The 20,027-nt window shown below is 37.1% G+C and overlaps 1 protein-coding gene across 1 annotated transcript in view; it reads right to left on the minus strand.

Moving 5' to 3' along the window:
• LOC134520134 (uncharacterized) overlaps positions 1–20,027 on the minus strand; it is a 106,301-nt gene that overhangs the window by 64,092 nt on the left and 22,182 nt on the right. The window contains exons 11-24 of the mRNA XM_063345129.1: positions 19,105–19,287; positions 15,912–16,064; positions 14,685–14,829; positions 11,493–11,651; positions 10,670–10,788; positions 9,299–9,580; positions 8,114–8,269; positions 7,482–7,666; positions 6,508–6,690; positions 5,013–5,104; positions 4,650–4,819; positions 3,252–3,411; positions 2,092–2,171; positions 803–983 (exon numbers count right to left, since the gene is read on the minus strand). Coding sequence (XP_063201199.1) covers positions 803–983; positions 2,092–2,171; positions 3,252–3,411; positions 4,650–4,819; positions 5,013–5,104; positions 6,508–6,690; positions 7,482–7,666; positions 8,114–8,269; positions 9,299–9,580; positions 10,670–10,788; positions 11,493–11,651; positions 14,685–14,829; positions 15,912–16,064; positions 19,105–19,287 — 2,248 coding nt within the window. The remainder of the gene's footprint in view (positions 1–802; positions 984–2,091; positions 2,172–3,251; positions 3,412–4,649; positions 4,820–5,012; positions 5,105–6,507; positions 6,691–7,481; positions 7,667–8,113; positions 8,270–9,298; positions 9,581–10,669; positions 10,789–11,492; positions 11,652–14,684; positions 14,830–15,911; positions 16,065–19,104; positions 19,288–20,027) is intronic.

Below are 20,027 nucleotides of genomic sequence, written 5' to 3' on the forward strand. Positions count from 1 at the left end.
TGTGAACATTTACTTCCATATTAAGTCACAGCATGGTTGTGGCTTTGCAACAGAAGAACTGGTGCAGCCCAGTTCTTAGGGAATAAGAGTTTGAAATCAGACCAGAACTGTATTTAGATGCAGTCACTGGCAATCCATCTGAAAGGATGGAGATTTCACCAAATTGGCATTCTGCATTCCTTAAAAGTTAGTTTTATTTGAAAACATTGCATAATCCTATGACATTTCAATGTCTTTGCCACAGGTAGACTACAGTAAGAAACACTAAGGAGAAAACGAGAGCCTTAGACTTAAATTACTGGTTTATTCCACTGTATTAATTTACCTTTAAACGAATTGATGTCATACAACTCGTAAAGCCCTCTTTCTGATACTTTCTATTTTCCTGTTAGTGTATTTGTGAGAAAAAGAAGTATTTCAAGATCTTTACAACAGGTCTTAAGAGACATTTAGCTACATATATGTGTCTCTGCACTGTTTTGTACAAGGAAAAGTGAAAACCAGAAAATATTCTAAGAGCTGTTATTGTTTTGGCATTTTTTTGTTAAGCGATCCCTTACATCTTACTTTCTGCACCAGTAATTAAACAGTAATAAAAAACGGACTTAGAAAACAATTTATTTTATAATTCCTATTATTGTGAAATACATATTAGTACTAATTTATCAAGAATAATCATTTTAAAAAGCAGTCTTACTGATTTGAAAGGAACTTCAGAAATATGTGTCCAAAACCAGGCAACCCTAATAGATAAGGGCTCCAGAACTTACATTTATATGGCAAATACTTATTGTCCTCTAACCTGAAAGAAATGCAGCATCCTTCAACAAATTATTCAGGGATACTGAAAAAGCTATCTTCTTGCCAAGTTGTTTAGTGATGTTTCCTGACAGAATGATAGGACTGCTTTGCTTTATCAGCTTTACCTCCAGTTGGATCACGTACCTCTGCTCTCCACTTAGCATCTGCAAATCTGTCATTCCCTAGAATAAACAAACAAATAAAACACAAAACCCAAACCCAGGCCACTCAACAGTAAAAACTGATTAAGTTTTGAGAGAGGAATAGTATAGACTTGGGCATTTTAGAAGTCAGATGAGAGGAGGAAGAAAAGAGATTTTTTTCTATACACCCAACAAACGCCCTTCCACCCCTCAGACCATAAAAGTTGCTGTTAGTAAATAATAGAAAGGAAAGATGGATTTGTTTTTTCCAGTTATACAAAAATCACAGTGGTGTGAGATGCTATTTCCTTCACTTCCTGCTGGCTTCAGTAGTGACTGAAATCACTAAGGGTGTTACAATACTGGGCCAAAAAAATAATATGGTGTTACTGAAAATATTGGCAGTCTCACAGAGGTAACTAGATTCACGTTGGACTAGATGCAAATGCAAAAATCTGCAACACTAATTAGCGTTTGGGTTAGTGGGAAACATCCAAAAAGTCTTTGCTGAAATATTACTCCAGAAAAAAAAAATTATCTGTAAAATAATGTGCTCACTGTAGGAAAATGCAGAGTGTTTGAAACTGACTGGCTTTGGAGGCCCACGTAAGACATGGCAATCTGCTATGGGTATCAACTGCGTAATGAAAAAATTGTCCAAATCCTGGAATATAAATAAAAATGTCGGTAGAGTTTCAGTGATAAACTGCTCCCCGCATTTTTTTTTTGCTTTTTCATTTCAGAGTTCAAACATTGGAATTCTCTTACTTATTCCCCAGTCCTGTAAAAAACCAACAATTTTTGTGACATAAAGAACAGTATCTTAGTGATTCTTTATAGAGTCCATAGGAGTGAAGAAATTAGCCTGGGCTTACTCAGAGTCTTTACGCATGGTCAGAGTACAGGTCTGAAAACCCATTACTATATATGCACATAATGAGCCAAAGTCCACAGGACTTAAAACCTTTTAAAACACAGTGATTTAGCACTGATCTACCTCAAAAATATGTAATAAAGAGAACAGGTAATTTCTCTAACGGATTGCTCACAAAACTATTTTTCAATATGCGTGTTTTTCATTGCCTTTCTTTTCTGTTTTTATTTAAGTAGGCATCCTAGTATGAGAGCTCATGACCTGAAAACATACCTTAATGTAATACACATCTCTGTCATCTACTACGAGTTCCAGGTGTCCAATTCGTGAATTTTTAGAAAACTCAATTCTTCCTTGGAGAAAAATAAAACTTTTTATTTTTTCTGGATGTATACTGTTCAGTGATGCTTCATAAAACTGTACCCAAAAAGATAGTTGCTATTTTTGTGAACAATATATTTACAGAATTAAAACATAATAAATATTAGAGTAAAGGAAAAAAGGTAGGAACAGAATTTGCAAAGGCACTGAAGTGTCCTCAGAATATACATCTCATTTTGAAAGGACATTCTGAGAATACTAATTGAGAAGAGGCAACGAAGCTGTCTCCAACAAGCTAGCTTAGTTCTGGAAGTGATTTATACGCTTCTTTTAGGCCTGTGCTAAAACTTGTAAGCTGTGTTGTGCTGTAGAGATGTTTCATGAGCTCAGAGCACTGTGCATGGAAAGCCTTGCACAGTGTAGGTATATCTTCCATGCAATCCATTTGAAAATAACCAGAATTAAAAACAAACAAATAAAAATATGGAGGGACGAGTTCTAAATATGTGGCTTTGATGTATTCTACCATACAAAACAAAATATCCCTTGTCATGCGTGGCATGAAGATGAAATATATTGTCTATATTATTATAGACCATATATTTATCAGTTTATATTTCATCAATGTGTTTGTTGATTTTGTTTTCTATGTTACACTGTGATTGAAATGTTACTTTTTATTATAATGCACAGCAATATCATAGTCAGTACTTCACTGATTTGGCAACAAGTAATTTCATGTCATAACTAACAGAATGCATCAAACTAAAACTCAGGAATAGTAAAGCCAGTTCAGCATATATGAAAGATTTCAGAATAATCCACTGTGTTCCTTAGCCTTAGCTTCATCTATACTGGAAACAGCTTTCCTCTTTAACGTGAGTTTGTGAATCAGGTACTAAACTTCTGACTGTGCAAAATAGTCTTAACCAGGCTGCAAAACCCACTGGGAACGGGTGTTACCTAAAGCAGTAAGTGAATGGCTATCACATAATAATGTGGTTTTAGCATTAGATTATTGACTGAACTATATTGCTATTTCTCTGTTAATTCTAATAAAGTTCTCCTAACTGACATTAACTGATGATCTGGTTCTTAGTCGAAAAAGTTACCATCAATCTCGATTTTTTTCTTAGGTTGTATAAATTGGATTCTGAATTTCTTCTGTGGGACACTAAAATTTAGGTCAACACCAATATCCCTTTTCAAATCTGACTTCGGAGTCCCAATAAAGAAGTGAAGGACAGCTTCACTTGGGATCCATGAGTTCTCCTGAAAGAAACAAAGGATAACCACATTTGCAATCGGCACAGCATTTACAAAACAATCTATCCCACTGTGTTGCATGATCATAGGCACCTTCACCGCCACAATAATTTTTCACGTGTCTGCTTTTCAAGATTTTCAGCTAGAAATTTCTTTTTTCCCCAGGCTGTATTTTCTGTTCCCTGTCCAGTTCTTGTCTTGGGAAACGCTCTCTGAACACCTTGAATTTCACAGCATACTGACCTTCTCTTGAAATTATGCTGAATCCTGCCAGAACTTACAGAAAATCAGACCACTCTTCCAGTTATAAATTTAAGCTCTGAAGCTCAGGCTTAAGTGACTAGAATTTGGCAGGGCTGCCTTAAGCCCTTACACTGTGGCAGTGTCAGCAGTGGGATGCACAGCACCATGAACCTACAGTGGGTGCCTTAGTTGACAGTTTCAGCCTTGCCCTGCCTACAGATGCCAGATTCTGGGGCAGAGGAAAACGCCTGTTCCCTTTCCTGCTTTTATTAGAGAAAGTCAGAAAAACAAAATAAAGAACAGAAAGTTACTCTGCTAATTGTTCTTACCTTAGTGTCTTAGAGATACTAAGCACTGTATGAATACAGCCAAAGCCCAAATTGTCTCACAGTAAAAAGAATACTTGGGCTGTGATAGAAGACGTCAGCCACTGCTCGTGTTAAACACCTATACTATCATTTTAGAAAATGTCATCAATTCTTACTGTCCCCTGCAGAAGCTGAAAATCATTCCTTTCCCGGGCTTGCCCAAACAAACATATTAAAACAACTGACAGTGTTCTGGAGTGGATTCACTGGAGCCTAACTTCTGCTTTTAAACAAGGTGGTTAATGTAAATTAACGATTTGGGTTTTGAGTTTTTTTTATCACAAAGAGAAAAAAGTCACTGAAGTAAGGTCAGGTTGTTTAGTACTGGGCACCAAGTCAAAAATCCTGGTCTCTACTTCCAGATCTATCAGTCTTATCTAACCAAAGAACCGCCTAACCAAATGATTTGTGTGCTCTGTCTTGTATATGGAAATAGTATGTACCTACTATCTACATCAGTAATTTGTATTTGTTTTCAACATATTTTCCCACTATAATGGGAACGGAAATAATAATAATAATGTAGACCTTTGAAAGCCAGTTAAGTTGAATATATAGTACTGAGATATACCATTCTTTCATCAGCATAATAAACTAAAACTAAAGCCAAAGAAAAGCATGCCATAATGGTACCTGAGGAATATAGTTACATGCAGCTTCCACAATGTACTGCTGCAGGCCTCTATCTTGCTTAGTTAACGTGACAGCCACTCTCAAAGGTCCAGTAAGGGGGAAAACCAAACCACCGGCTGGGTCAGGATACGACATTTCAGAACACAGCTGCCAGCCAATAACCTCAGACACTGGGGAAAGACAACAGTTGAACATCCAGTTAGAACAACAAACAATTAAAACATGCAAATGAACGTTGCACTGAAGACCTTTTAGAACTAGTATGTAAAAAAGAAATTCTACTGAATAAAACAATCTGTTAGGGATATTTCAGAATGATCAAGCTTTCAAAGGCAAACACAATAGATGCATAGACAAACTCACCTTCCTTCCTAGTGCAAGATCTGGTTTCTGTGTGGTCTTGGAAAACATCTACATCTTCTGTCTCATCCACCACTGTGAAGTAGAGTTTAGAGCTACAACCAAGAATTTCAGAGAGTCACTTAAAAACAATTATGCTGAAGTTACAGCAATACAGAATTCTCAGTTGTATCTTCTCCCAGATGGGAAAAACAAGAAAGATGAAGTTCTGCTAGATCAGTCTACACTTCTACTAATTAGCACTGATTTTTAACCACATTTTACATGTTTAATATGTCGCTGTCTTGAGATTCTTCTGCAGTTCTTCACAGTCAGTACTAGATTTCTCTATTCTGAGCAATTCTGAGGTCAGCTTATTGCAACTCCACTCACTTTCTGGCTTCTAGACATTTCCCCCCACCCTTAGGCTATGCATGGACATCAGTTTCATTCCAGTCTTGAAGTTCTTCCAGAACTTCAGAACTTCACTAAACTGCTTGTACAAGAATCATGGTCTCTGCACTTGATAGGAGCAAGAGAGTTAATGCAATATCTGATAGACTGTACAGTCAGTCTTTTGTTCAAATAATACACAATACAGGTTTGTCATTATTTTGACTTTCACTCTGGTCTGTCATCCATCCTATCTGGCAGAAACAGAATTACATCAGTGAGTTTCCCAGAGTCCTAAGGGAATGGATGGTTTAAATGCAAAGTCCAGAGCCTTCCAGCTCTTTTCTGAGCTGCATATCCTACAGTACCGCAATGTCACAAATCAAGAGAAACAAAGGAACGACAATCCACATACTGTAAGTAGTTCATTCACGTGTTGTCATTTCTAAGAGGCATGTAGTTGACATGCCATTTACAGTATATGCCTTCTACTTGGACTTCTAACAAATCTAAAAGTCCAACGAAAAGAGAAAGCCAGCAGAAAAAAGAAAAAGCTAAAAAACCTAGCTTGCATTAACACAGGTAATTAATTTGCTTTACATCTGACAGTTGTTGAGGTGGTATTTTACAATGTTACCTTTACCTAACATTAAAGAACCTAACTAAAAACTCACCAGAAGGGTATGAGCGCACTTCATTAGTACTATATTCCAAATTACTCCAGTGTTTTGCTAAATACCATCTGTAGAAGTACTGCTAAGCTTTTCCTCCACCGCTTTCATACCCTGAACTAGATTCTTTTGACACTAAAGTTCCAGAAACAGCACTGATGTTCAGTAGGAAAAAACAGGAGAGTACAAAAAATCATTTACAGGAATTTTATCATTCTTTTATCATAAAGCTTTGATTTGAATGTATGTTCTTATGGTAAAACAACGTAAAATGCACAGAATAATTTCCCCTTTCTGTTCTTCTGAATAGCAGATTTGGACTATGAGTCAGACTGAAACAGTTTGGTTTTTGAGAAAATATATTTCTGCTTTATTAATGAGCCTGCCAGTTAAGTTCTGATGCACGAAAGTTATCACAGTTACTATTTTAGGAAGATCTCCTTGCTTAATCTTACCTGAAATTAATTATCTCCATAGATTCTTCTGGAGTGTTCAAGAAAACTTTGACCTCTTGCCCTTTTTTTACCTGGATTCCCCCATCAAGACTAGTAGACGTCCTCATTCCTGCTAACCAGCTTAGGCCAGCTTGTCCCAGAGTTCCCACAGTTCCCATTTGGGCAGAAAGCTGGACAAATGCACTGTTGAAAGATTCAGATATGTATTTTTTTATGAAAAGCACTTTCTTTTTGAAGCCCTTAATTTAAACCATAGGCTGCTCATCCTCTTCAATAAATATATAGCCTTTGATACTGTAACGTGGTATATTCTAACATTAAAATCATGACAACTATTTTGTTTCAGGAAATCACTGAAAAAATTATATGTACACAGACATACACTTTCTAACATGAATTAAAGTATAGTTTTACTAGATCTCCTACGTAACGGATTTGAACTCAGACTTCAGCATGAAATATCAGGAAAGGGAAAGTGATTAGGTTTGAGTATCATGGTGTAAGTTTATCTCTGTTTATACAGCACTTAGTGAAGTTTAGTGAATGTATTCATGTATAAAAAGCTACAATAGCCAAGTAAGGAAACACAGGGTTAAATTATCCATTGGCTTGTAGATCCGTAACCTGTAACTGCATGTCTGATCCTAAGAAAAATCAAAAATGCCATCCCTGTAACAGGTAAAGCATTCAAAAGATCATGTGCATGCAAGCATTTTGGAATTTGATTTACAGATAGGGAGGAATGGTCAGCTTAAAAAAGTACTGGAAAAGCACAGGAATAGAATTCAAAATCAGACAGGCAGGATAGGAAACGACTGCTGTCCTTCTAGCATAGCGGCCATTCAGCAATATAAGGCTGATGACTGCTTGAGTTCTTCAGGAATCTCCTAATTGATTACAACAGACATTCACATCAGGAATTGCTACTTGACATCAGGAACATGGGAAAGTAACAGATTTGCAGCAGTTATTACCTTGGCTTGATATATCCATTTAGAAAAAAATTTGACTGTTGTTTGAAGTCCGCATTCCCTTTGATTTTTATGTTGATTGCTGCTGAAGCATTGACTGCCAGCTGAATAGGAAAGCCTGAAATTGCTGGAAACTGCAATTCTTCAGTGGCCAAACTCAGCCTTTTATTAAACTGGACCTCTTGCCCCTATGATGAAAAAACACAAACAAACAAATAACAGAATTTTATTTTGCATAATAAAGTCCGCATTCAAGATATAACTATCCTCTATATTTCTCTGCTGTGAAGGTGTTTTTAACTGAGGTGATTTGGTAAATAAGGCAAAAGAAGCCGAAAGCCTACATCTGGCCAGGGCATGAGTTAGACACTAGTCATATCCCAGTGCAAGAAATAATTATTTTTCCTTTAAGCATGGATGGATTTGAATGAGAAAAGCAAGAGATAAGAACCATCAGACAACATCAAAATCCTTGCCTAATGTACTGAACGCTGTTTACCCACAATATATACTGGTGTCTATTTTAGAGTTCAATTTAGAGAAATAATAAGTAATATTTTGTATCTTTCACATATCTGTCAGAAAGTAGTTTCTCAAGGCATTTGCATTCAAATAGAAAAAAAGGTTCCTTTTACCTTCAGAAGCTTGACAGCCAACTCAGCCAGATTTAAAGAATAATGTTTCATTTGTTTTCTTAAATCTTCACAATCCAAGAAGCTAAGTTCATTTCCAAAGATTTTCATGCTTAGCTCACATTTCAGCAGCTCCTTTCTCACTGTTCTCTCAGTGAACTGACATGCAATAAAGACATAAATCAGGAAGAGAATGATGTTTGTATTCATTTCCTTTCAAACTCATAATAAACAACTTGTCAGTGAAGGCTATGTTATTAGTAAATAGACATTAGGCTCCCTTTTATAAATTATTTCAAGACCACTTAAGACCTTAGATTAGTACCTGTTCTTTCCAGCTAAACTTCAGCTCCATGCCACACAAGCTGACTTTCACTATGAACACAGGCAATGTCTAGTCCTAAGATGACTGGGCAAAAGAAGTGTAGCAATACATACCCACAAACAGATGAAGCTTTGAAAAAATACAATCTCAATTAATACAACATTATGGATGCCATGACTGTCAAGTAAACTGCTAAGAAGTAAAAAATTTACATTTTCCCTCTTTATGAATCAATAAAACAGCAACACAACATGAACATAAGCTTACACCGTAAGAAGAAACTCTAAGAAGATGAGTCCCAAGGAGACAGACGGTCTAAGACAAACTAAATAAATCATGGGCCCAAGTTTTCCAGATAATACATTAACAGTTGAAGTCAATTCCCAAAGCCTTCCTGTTATATACATAGAACATAACTCTCTCCAAACATGAGTAAATTCACAAAGGGTCAATGTAACATCTGACATCAGTCTGGGAAGTCAGATCGCAATCAGCATGACTCAGGAACTTAACATCAAGCAGCTGTTTATAGTGCTGCAGAAGTCAAAAGACAAAAGGACATCAGCATAAAGAAGATCAGAGCTCAAAATGCTGAGAGGAAGCCCAAAACACAAGCAACATACTCCCCTGGCTGAGAGTCATTGTTTTGAGACAATAAAAGAATCTGAAAAACTGAGTATCTGGCTTTTTGTTGCTTTGTATTTTATGCAGCTGTTAAGTTCTCTGCAAGTGAGTGGAACAAGCTACATAAGCTTTATGCAAAGGAGTCACAGCAACACAGAGCAGTTGTCCAATGCTAGATGGGGCCTTAAGTTTAACCATGGAATATCATTAATTTTTCCAAGATCTGCAGAGTCAGTTACCTTTTTGACTAACTCACTCATCTTACTGTACTTTCTACCAGGACAATTCTGCTTAGCTTTTCTCAACTTTGGCTTGCCAGACTTGGTCACAAGATGATCAGCAGGGCTGTATCGCTTCAAAGTCAGCTTCCTCTGCTTGACTTTTCCTGTTGTTTCCACTGGGTTTTCTGACTTGTTTTTTCTTTCATTATTGTTTGCAAAAAAATAGTCACTGAAAGTAGCAGGCTTCTGCCCAAAAATCTTCTGCACAAGAGCTTCAGCATTCTCTAATCGTACACCAACCTAGGGGAAAGCATACATCACTGAAAAGCCTGACGATGAGATACATAAGGTATATTCAGTTCTATAGACAGAAATTAAAAATATACATTCAGATGCAACCTTTATGTTTTTCTACAAGAAAGATTTTCCATACAAGATCACAATGGTCTACAAAATTTAGTATCCTACCTCATGCAGCATCCAATACCAGTTAGTTTAGTATTAACTCTTTCCAGTAAAAACTCTTTAGTTCGTTGATTGTGTGAAGCTCAGTCCAAAATAAAAAATCCTTTTTTATTCAGGTACTGGTTTATTTACAACATAATGGGACAGTTTAAGCTACTGCTATCTTAGCATGTTACAAACAGTATTTTGGTTGGAAAACAATAACGCACCCTTTCAATGCTCCTGAAATAAGATTCTGTTTGGAAGTTTGACTAAAATAGTATTACTAACACTTATAAATCCAGAAGATATGACACTGAAAAAATACCTTGTTCCCTTGCAAGCTTAAATTTGAGATGTGAAGGCTACATTAAATTCTTTCCTTCACATACACATTTTTACCTGCAGTAAAGGGTCCATATGCCAAACATTGCTTTCTCCTGGAGGCACAGTAGAGGCACAACTAAAGATGATGAGGCTGCAGGCAAGCCATTTAAATGTCCCAAGCATTGGATGCTCAATGGGACTAAAACAGTGACTTCAGTTAGGTATATGTGACTCTATCTTCTGTATTAATGGAACAGTGTACCCAAGCCAATCCATTTTCCACTGTAAATCAACCGAGGGAATCTTACTGTCCTGAACAGGAGCAAGAACAGTATCTCAGAAAGCACAGACTTTTATCTTTCATTTGAATCAACAGCAAGTGCTGAATATAACTCACTTGCCTAGTGTATGCTACTATCAGAGTTGAAGTTCTTTTATTACAACTAAGTCTATTACACAAAGGAGTCATCAGTCTGAGGCAACTTTGCCGTAGCAGTGAAAAGCATACCTTGCTAAAGGAACTGTAATGGGAAAATAGAACACAGTTCTTTTTACTTCGATATACCAAGTGTCCCTTGAGAAGAGGGATTAAAAAACAAAAGCAGCCCATAAACTTGCCTCCAGTAGATTTATAGCCTGCCCCATAACGTGAACAGTCAAATTTGTCATGACTGATCGTGGCAGAAAGGATGCAGGAGAAAAGACCACTGATGCTTCCATATTTCCACCTGCACCACCTGCAATATAAAATACCAGTTGTCTGTCATTGGGAGATCAGCTATTCGCATACACTTTGCAAGTCTTGTTCTTTGGGAAACTGCAACTTTGCACATTAAAAAGATGGTGAATAAAACACTAAGTCAACAGGTGAAATTATTTAACTTTTTAGTATAGCAAAGACTTTAATGGACATTACTGAAAGCCCAGTATGCGACCAGCACTAAAAGAAGAGCATTTACAATACATATCATACACAATTGCACTGGAAGAGACAGACAGAAAATCAAAATGTTACTCTGAAAAATATTATGTAGCATTTTTGCTAAAAACAAATGATGAACAGATAGTAAAACAGGAAGGAATGAGTCTGAATCTTTTCTTATACCACGGAAAGTACATGAATCAGAAGAAAAAAATACATCCCAATCCCCTGTTGCTACAAAGGAAGCTCACTAAGGAAGAAATCAAAAGTTGCTTTTCACAAAAATAATCTAAAACTTCATTGGTTCTTATTCTCCTCTCCCACAAAAGTAAAGTTGCGTCGTATCTGGCTTGCTGGAATTACATTTGACATACACCAATTAAGGTCAGAGCATAATCAAGCCTACATTTGCATTAAGCCATAAAAATTAAAATTCTCTGGAGCAAGATATAAAAGACCAGAAAAGCCATGCGGTATTTTAATAATCCATATGCTACAAACCATTAAAACTCCACATACCTGAATGGAATGTGACATCGGAATATGAAGAGTATTTCCATGTCTCCCGGTCAAAATCTCTGCTAAGGATTTCATCAGGAATAGAATCTCGAAGGTGCTCCTTCAATGGATCATCCGTCTCCAGGAGCTGAGAGAGGTGACTCCAAACAAAGGAGCCCACTTAAATTAAACAAAGAAAAGAATTTGGAAATTAGAGAAAAATTAAAACAGTTTTAAAAACTGAAACAGGGCATCTTTTTATTTATTTATAACAGAATTAATCCTAAACCATTCCCCTGACCACAAAAGAATTGATTCATTTTCAGTACCATTCAAATTGCTCTGATGCACCTACCTTTACAATGGTCAACTTATTTAAATACTGTCTTATTCTTTACAATATGGCATGTGAGGGGCCATTCACTCCCTAATTTCATTTACGCCTCTCAGCTAACCTACGCAGGCAAGGAGGTAAGGTTAACCTACTTATTTGCTGTTTGCAAAGGATCTTCTATACTAAATTCAAAGGAATGATGAAAAAAACCCCAAGGTACAACTCTAATACAGACGTTAGAGGCAGGTTGTGCAGCTCAAATAATATTGGACTGTTTCTGTTCCTTCTTCAAAGAACAGATGCGCCAGAATTATTTAAAAGATGTTTTTGTTTGTCAGCATCACTCATTTTGTTCTTGAAAAATCACTGACCCAGTGTACTGAAACATTCAAAAAAAAAAAAAAAAGTCTGGGATAGACAGCGAACACACTAAAATCTTAAAACAAGTTAAAAACTATAAGCAGAAATAAACAAAGCCTTTTAAAAGGCAAGCATTAAGCAACTTCAAATATAGGGAGGTCTATTAATCAGATACCCTACACGAATACTGGCAACACTCGTGGACTTGTAAGAGAAAACTGGCAATAGTTTCTTTACATACAGCAAACAGATCATTCCAATAGAAAGAATCTTACAACTAAACAGTTGTGATTCAGAATTAGTATTTCTGCATGACACTGTGCTGATTCATGGTTTGGCCATGTATGCGTTATGGGGGGCGAACGTAGTCCATGCGTTCTGGAGTCTGATTCTTAAATGGAGGCTTTTTTTCCTCCTGACAATAAAAGATATCAGGCTTCGCTGGTAGTTCAATGCACAGACACTGAATATTCTGCAGTTCCCTGCACTTTTCACAACACAAATCCTTTTTTTCATATTGCTTTTTCTGAATGCAGCAACTAAAAACTAGTATGTGCTCTATACCTTCAAAAGCACTTGTTACTCAATAGTCTTATTACATGAATTATTTAGGTGTTACATCAACCAAAGACAAAGGATGGAAATTAACAAAATTAATGAGTCATACATTAAATTGTTTAAAACATAAAACATTTTGGATGGACTCGTAGAGTGCTTCATAAATCAGACAGTTTATTTTTTCCACGTAGAGCCACAGGGAGGAGAGTCACTGAGGTTACACCTACCTTGACAGTGTTATGTAGACTGATGCAAGTTCTCTCTGTCTGAACTCTAAAAAGAGGGGAACAAGTCCCCTCCAAACCACAAGCCACATCAATAGGTGAAAACAATGCTGAGCCTGAACTCATAATCGCTGCAGGATATACTGGTCTGGACATAACATCCTGATAAAATGGATACACAGCTTGAAGTTCAGAGCTGGCTAGGATCCAGATACATCAGAGTGCAGAGTCTGCTTTCATCTGCCTGCAAACAATCTTATAGATATCCCTTTCATGTTTGCTCCTTCTTGACAGATTTAAAAGCAAAGGATTTGTCTAGAGGTATTCTTTGTTGAATGTGGTGAAACCGTTTAGAAAAAAATCCCTTCACCCAAAATATGAGATCAGCTTAAACATTTGTGTACTTTGGTAATAAAGAGCTGACAGGATTCTGTGTTCTCTTATATAATGCACGGTTTCAGTTCATACTAGCCCAAATAGCTTCTCCTTCAGATAAGCTACTTAAATAAACCGAGTATTTTTAAACACAGTATAGATTTTCTACTCCGCATCAGTTCTCAATTCAGTCTCTCATGTCAGTAATATAGCTCAGGTAACAATTCATCATGGAACCACAGAAGCAGGAAGCAAAATTTAAACAAACTATAAATAATTAAGAAATTATACTTAGGCTAACCTTTTCCCCAAATGACTGCGACACTGCTGGCCAGCTATTATACAGTTGGATATATGACTAATACCCCTCGCAAAGTCCTTCTCACAACATTCCTAACACAACATGTCCCAGTTCCCACATTTTGCTTTTCCCTGTGTTATAAACAGTTTCTTGATGTCATTTGTTTGCCATTAGATCCACAGTTTGAGAACTGTGATCCTTAGAGGACTTTCAGTTGACCTGCAGAATCATCTCTGGCGCAGTGATGAAGCACCTCCCACTAAGCTTTGATACTAACTGCAGGAAGCCTTAAAATTCCTAAGTATCCTACAATTATCTAAATGAAAATCAACAGGCCTTTCTTTGCAGTCTTCAGATCTGTTTAGTTTCTGTCTAATGCTATCTTTAAAATACTGTGATCAACATTAAAACCATATCAAAACTGATGTAAAATAGCTGCAAAAGAGGACAGTACCAAAAAAAGACCATGGTAGCGAGTCCTTATAATAAATAACTGTTTATTTATAATAAATAATAAATATTTATATATTTATATATATTTTTATATATATATAATAAATAATAAATAACTAAATAATAAATAAATAAAAAACTACATCAAGTAAATGTATAGTAAACGTGGAATTTTGGAGCATTAAAAAGGTAATTAAGAAATAGTAAATAATTTTATACCTGCAGCTTGCAGTATTTTTTTCTGCCACTTGCTTCTTTCTCGACTTAACAAAATGTAATTCGCAGTTATCCATTTGTATTTCTAATGCACTAAACATTAAAACAGTTCCACACAGCTCTTTCTCAAGAGCAGACAACTACTGAAATGCTGCCACTAGAGGGAACTCGTTCTATGAAGAGTCACTCCTTACTGACTATTGCTAAAATAACAGTATCACAATTCCAACACAAAATGTAACAATCATACAAACAATCTTTTAAAAACAACCTATGAAGTTTTAAGATTAAATAAAAATTGATACAGATTGGTACCATTACACCCGTAAACTAAATGTTACACTGAAATATCATTTAGGAAGGAGTAAGACTTCAGCAGTTCCTTGGCTAACCTTGACTGGATGTTTCTTTCAGCAAAGTCTTTTGTACTTGTTTAAATAACTCTTCATTCGGACATTTCATTGCTATATAATAAGCAGCAATCCTTATTTCCACATCTTCGCTGCTTGCTTGATAGAGCTGAACTAATACAGCATTCTAAAAGAAAAAGATAAAAAGATAACCAAAAGACAATTACGATTTATTCTCCTAAAACACCTCATGTATGCATTTTCAGGTACAAGTAGGTTTTTCTTTCTGAAAGAGATAGCTATTGCTTTATACTCGACAAAGTCATTTCATGCAAAACATACACAAACGTATGTACATATTCTCTACACTACCTTATACACAACTTTCCAGAACAAACTGTCGCTATGACCTGAATCCTCTACTGACTAATTTATACAAGACTGTCTGCAACACAGAGCCTCACTTGCTAGCGCAACAGTTAATGACAGTTTTATTTCCACCACAAGGGAGAGTTGTTCTATTATATTCCACACATGTGCCACAGCTAATACACAGACAACAATGGTTACATTTTTCTTAACAGGCCATTAAGATCACTACTTCTGGTCTCAATCAAAGGGTAGGGCTGTAACAAATTTATTCTGTTCAATACTTCCCAGGTATCCACAAATACGAGTTGTTTGGTGAACTCCCAAGAATCAAGACATTGGTGACTGATTCTAGTAACATTTCTATTAGCATTCAACACCTTCAGTGCACCCACAGGGTGTCAGTTTAGCCATTCATTTGCTAGACAATGATGGGGTGTACGACAACATATAGATTTCATACTTTCAACAGGTCTAAGGAGCAACACTGAGCTTCATAACTACAGGACAAGAAGATTATGCCAATCCATGCTGCAATTAGATTTTAAAAAGCCATAGAAAACGCTTCTCCAAGTGCAAGTTCCATGTGGACCTTCTTCTTCTGGAGCAGGGCTGCCAAAACCCACAGAAACATAAGCCACCCAACTGAAGTAACTTTTTAAGAAGTCATAAACATTACCTCAGTCACTGGATGTGTTACCTCAACTATAGCAAAACATATTATAGGTCTGTTTATCAGGGTTGTCCTACCAACCTCTCCAACAGCAGAGGAGCTCTGCTGGAAGACACGTTTACACTTGTTCCTTATTTACTTGCATGTTTCATAACTATTCCAGAAAGTCAAAACTCTGGGATAGTGCCAGGAAGACATCAGTCACCTGCTGGCAATAAATCACTCACCCTGACAGAACAGGGAATGCGCCTGAAGGCCTGGATAGCAGCTAGACGAATTTCAATTGGATTACTTTTCAGGGAAGCACACAAGCTCAAAACAGGAGCTAGCGATGCTGCTGCCAGTCCTGCATTTCCAATGGCTTTTAACACCAGTTGCACCTGTAAATACAAAGTAAGGTAGAATAAAAAGTTCTCCACATATTGTCAGCTGTACATGAAATCTTATTGCATTAACACTTTATGTGCAAAATTCTCTGTTTAAAATGATTGCTGATCATTTGGGAGGGCTACTGCAGCCCCTATTATACCAGCTATACTCTGGCTTTAGTGTGAGAACAAGACTCACATGAATATGGACGGCTGTTCTAATGCCATGTAGCACTTGTAAGTAAAATCTGGCTTAGACCTGGTGGAATAGAAAAGCATTTTAAAAAAAGGCCTGCATTGCAATGGAAAAGCAGAAGTCATGGATTTGATATGCAGTAAAAGTTTTTCAAGTACTTTGATATTTTTTTCCCTTTTTATCATAGACATTTTGACCTTTTAGTGATACAACATGGAGTTCTGGACACAGCAACAAATTGAAAATAATAATTTATCAACAGATGCAATAACGTTACCAGTTTACTTCACTAAACATACAGGAAACCTGTGCAACTTCAGAACCCAGAAGGCATATTACTGCTGGGAATCAATGAATTTTTAATGACAAGCTCTGTATTAAAGTTTAGAGACCAGGGACTTCAATGCAATATGGTGCCTGATCTTCCTTTTACCAACAGTCCCCTGGAAACAACTATAATGAAGCCAGCACAGTTAAAATGTTCAAAAACCTTCCACAACTGTAGGTCGAAGACTCCCGTTCACTGTTGATTTGAGACATCAGGTGGAACATCTCACCTATTCTGCTCTGCATCTTTAGTAAAGTTATCATAGTCAAAGATACCTCTCCTACACCTGCTGCTGAGCTTCAAGAGGCTGCTCCACATTCATCAGACAACTGTGTTTCAGTGTTAAGCTACAGAACAATTTTCAAGAAGTTAATGAGACTTGGGCAGTCTTTCTCACCGTGCCCGTCTTCATCAATTCCATTTTCTGATTTACTAATCTCTTGGCTAATTTAAATCAGATTTATTGAAAGACAGAAAGGTTTTAAAAAGCAAAGTTTTTATGAAAACATGCAGTTGGGTGGGTGTACTGATTTTGGTTGGGATGGAGTTAATTTTCTTCATAGCAGCCTGTATGGTGCTGTGTTTTAGATCTGTGACCAAAACACTGTAGGTAACACAACAAAGTTTCAGTTATTGCTGAGCGGTACTTGCACAGCATCAAGGCTTTCTCTGTTCCTTACTCTACCTGCCCAGCGAGTAAGCTGGGTGTGGGTAAGAGGCTGAGAGGGACACAGCCAGGACTGCCGATCTGAATTTACTGAAGAAGTATTTAAACCGTATGGCATCGTTCTCAGAAAGAAAACTGTGTGGAGGGAGTGGGGGTGGTTCCAAGGTATCCACTGCTCAGGAACAGGCTGGGCATCAGTCTACTGGTGGTGAGCGACTGCTTTTGCATCACTTTTTGAGGTTTGTTGTGGGGTTTGATGTTGGATATTTTTCCCTTCACTTATAAATTGTCTTTATCTCTACCAATGAGTTTTCTCAGTTTTGCCCTTCCAATTCTGTCCCCCCATCCCAGCAGGGGGAGTAAGTGAGTAGCTGGACGATGGTTAACTGCCTACCAGGGTTAAACCACCACAGAAGAGCTGAGAAATTAGTGCCCTTTCCCACAGAGAAAGATTGCAATATAAACCAAATAGACATTTGCTTCATTTGGTCAGCTGCTGGCAAACTGGCATGTATAGGCATCCAGTCTAGCAGCACAACCCTAGCTTGGAACTACCCGTATGGCACTCTCCTTGCCCAGCTGGCAGCAAGCGGGGCAAGAGGAAGATGCTCAGATGACTACAATAATCCCACTGACAGTTGATTAGCAACATTGAAATCAAAGCTTCTCTTCAAAATCCCACTCCACATCCATCATTGACAATTTAAATGGCTGTTTTGATTTTTTTAAGTACTTCTTTCTAAGAGCTCAGTAGAGACCAGTGAGACCACCCACCAGTGCAGTGTTGCCTCTTTCCAATGGAGAGCCCACACTTTAAAAGATATATCATTTTTTCCATTTTTTTTTCTAATGAGAGTAACGTATCCCCAAACCATGTAAAGTCCCAATTCTACCAAAATGAACTAGGTAATTTCACACAGCACATAGTAAGAAACTGAAAATACACACAGAAAGTACGATTCTATGGCTAACAGGAAGACAAAGAAGTTTAGCAATGGAATCTCTTTGGGGTTTTTTTATCAAAATTTTGTTCAAGGGTCCCAATACATAAAATCTTGGGGTTTTAAGTTATTCCTTCAACAAATGGGTTAATAATTAAAAGTGAATGGATTGCTCACACTATATGAAGAAAAATGCAAATCCCATGTGTTTATCTTGCACACTGGAAAATTAAACAGACACAAATACCTGAGACAAACTTAGCTCTTGGGCTCTTACAGCTATCTGATACACTGTCACCAGTATCTCCATTTTCTAAGCATGATAAAGAAGAACCAATTGTTTAGGTAGATCACCAAACAGAAGATATAAAGATATTTCTTCAGCAGCAAGTGTCAGTTAAAGATAAAAAGCCCCAGAACTGTGACAGGATTACCCCTAACTCAAGATCCCATAAAGCAACTAAGAACGATTTTCCTCTCCTGTTAGCCCTCCAATACTGTGACTGACTTACAGCCAGTAATGCTGGGACTCAGCAGAACTTATTACCCAGCAATAACACAAGTAACACTAACTGTACATGGATTTGAGTCAACAAAGGAAGAGGAAACTTTCATCAATGTACCATTTTACAGGGGAGTGATGGGTGTTATTCACACTGATGAACAGAGTGAAGTTTGCTTCATCAGAAGACCCAAGGCTTTTCCTTATTTAAATAGCCAAGAAAACCCATGATGATAGGTTGTACTTGTTGGATTACAAAGTTTTATCTGCCCATCCTACCAAAGAATATTCATTTACAAAGCTTGTATTCATGGCTTTCTGGAAATCCACCGAATGCCATTTTAATCGAACAAGTTCTAGATCATAAAGGGAATAGAAAAGTGAAGCATTATATCACATGCTTCCGTATGACGGATACCTCGCTGAGTTGTTCTGAATCTTGCACAGTACAGTTTCTTCCCAAAAATTTCCCAAGAGTCCACATCACACTCTGCACAGCAGGTACACCATCACAGGAGTTATAGGATGAACAAAACCTATGCAAGAGAGCAGTTACTCCTAAGAAGCAGCTCTGGCTTGCTCCCGGTGACTTCAGCAAAGGCTGTAAACAAGCACAAAAAGAACAGGGCATTTCAGAAAACTCATTCTCACAATTATTGTAACACACCATAGAAAATAAATGTATCAAAATATTTACATATTAAAATTAAATCTCAACAACGCTTATTTTCAAACAGCCCTTAAAGGATTTAAATAAATAAACAAAAAAGGACAATCTTGCAGAGATATAGTGGAAAATTTTTCCGCCTTCATATGTAAGCATACCGGCTAAATTAGTGTCAACATGATATAGAACTCAGTTCTTTTCCAGAGAAATCATGCCCTGCATGCCTAGGAAGGAGTGTGAAAACAAATCTAAACAATTTTCCAGGACCTTTAAAATAGTAAAACCCTTACCAGTACACAGTTTCCCCCCAATACTTAGCAAAAAACACAGTCCCACCTCAGTACTTAGCAAAAAGCACTGACAGTTCAGTAAGTCATGGGCAGTTTACCCATTTTTAGAATGAAAATGAGTTTTTTCTGTCCCATAAACCTGCAAATTCCAAATTTCTGTATCCTCTGAAGCAAGCCTGTTACTGTTGAAAATCCCACCACTTCAACCAATGTTTGTGAAGCCCAAATGAACTCAAGATGAATTATTTCACGCAAATGTTGGGGAAAGCCTGCTAACACTGAGAGCTGTTTTTCATACGGTGGTCAGCACCTGTATGATTTGGAACAGCAAGTTGTGATACACTCCGCAAGATTCTCCATGGCTGATCAATGGTTCATTAGCAC

The sequence above is a fragment of the Chroicocephalus ridibundus genome, chromosome 8, assembly GCF_963924245.1.
Source record: "Chroicocephalus ridibundus chromosome 8, bChrRid1.1, whole genome shotgun sequence".
NCBI classification, from domain to species: domain Eukaryota; kingdom Metazoa; phylum Chordata; class Aves; order Charadriiformes; family Laridae; genus Chroicocephalus; species Chroicocephalus ridibundus.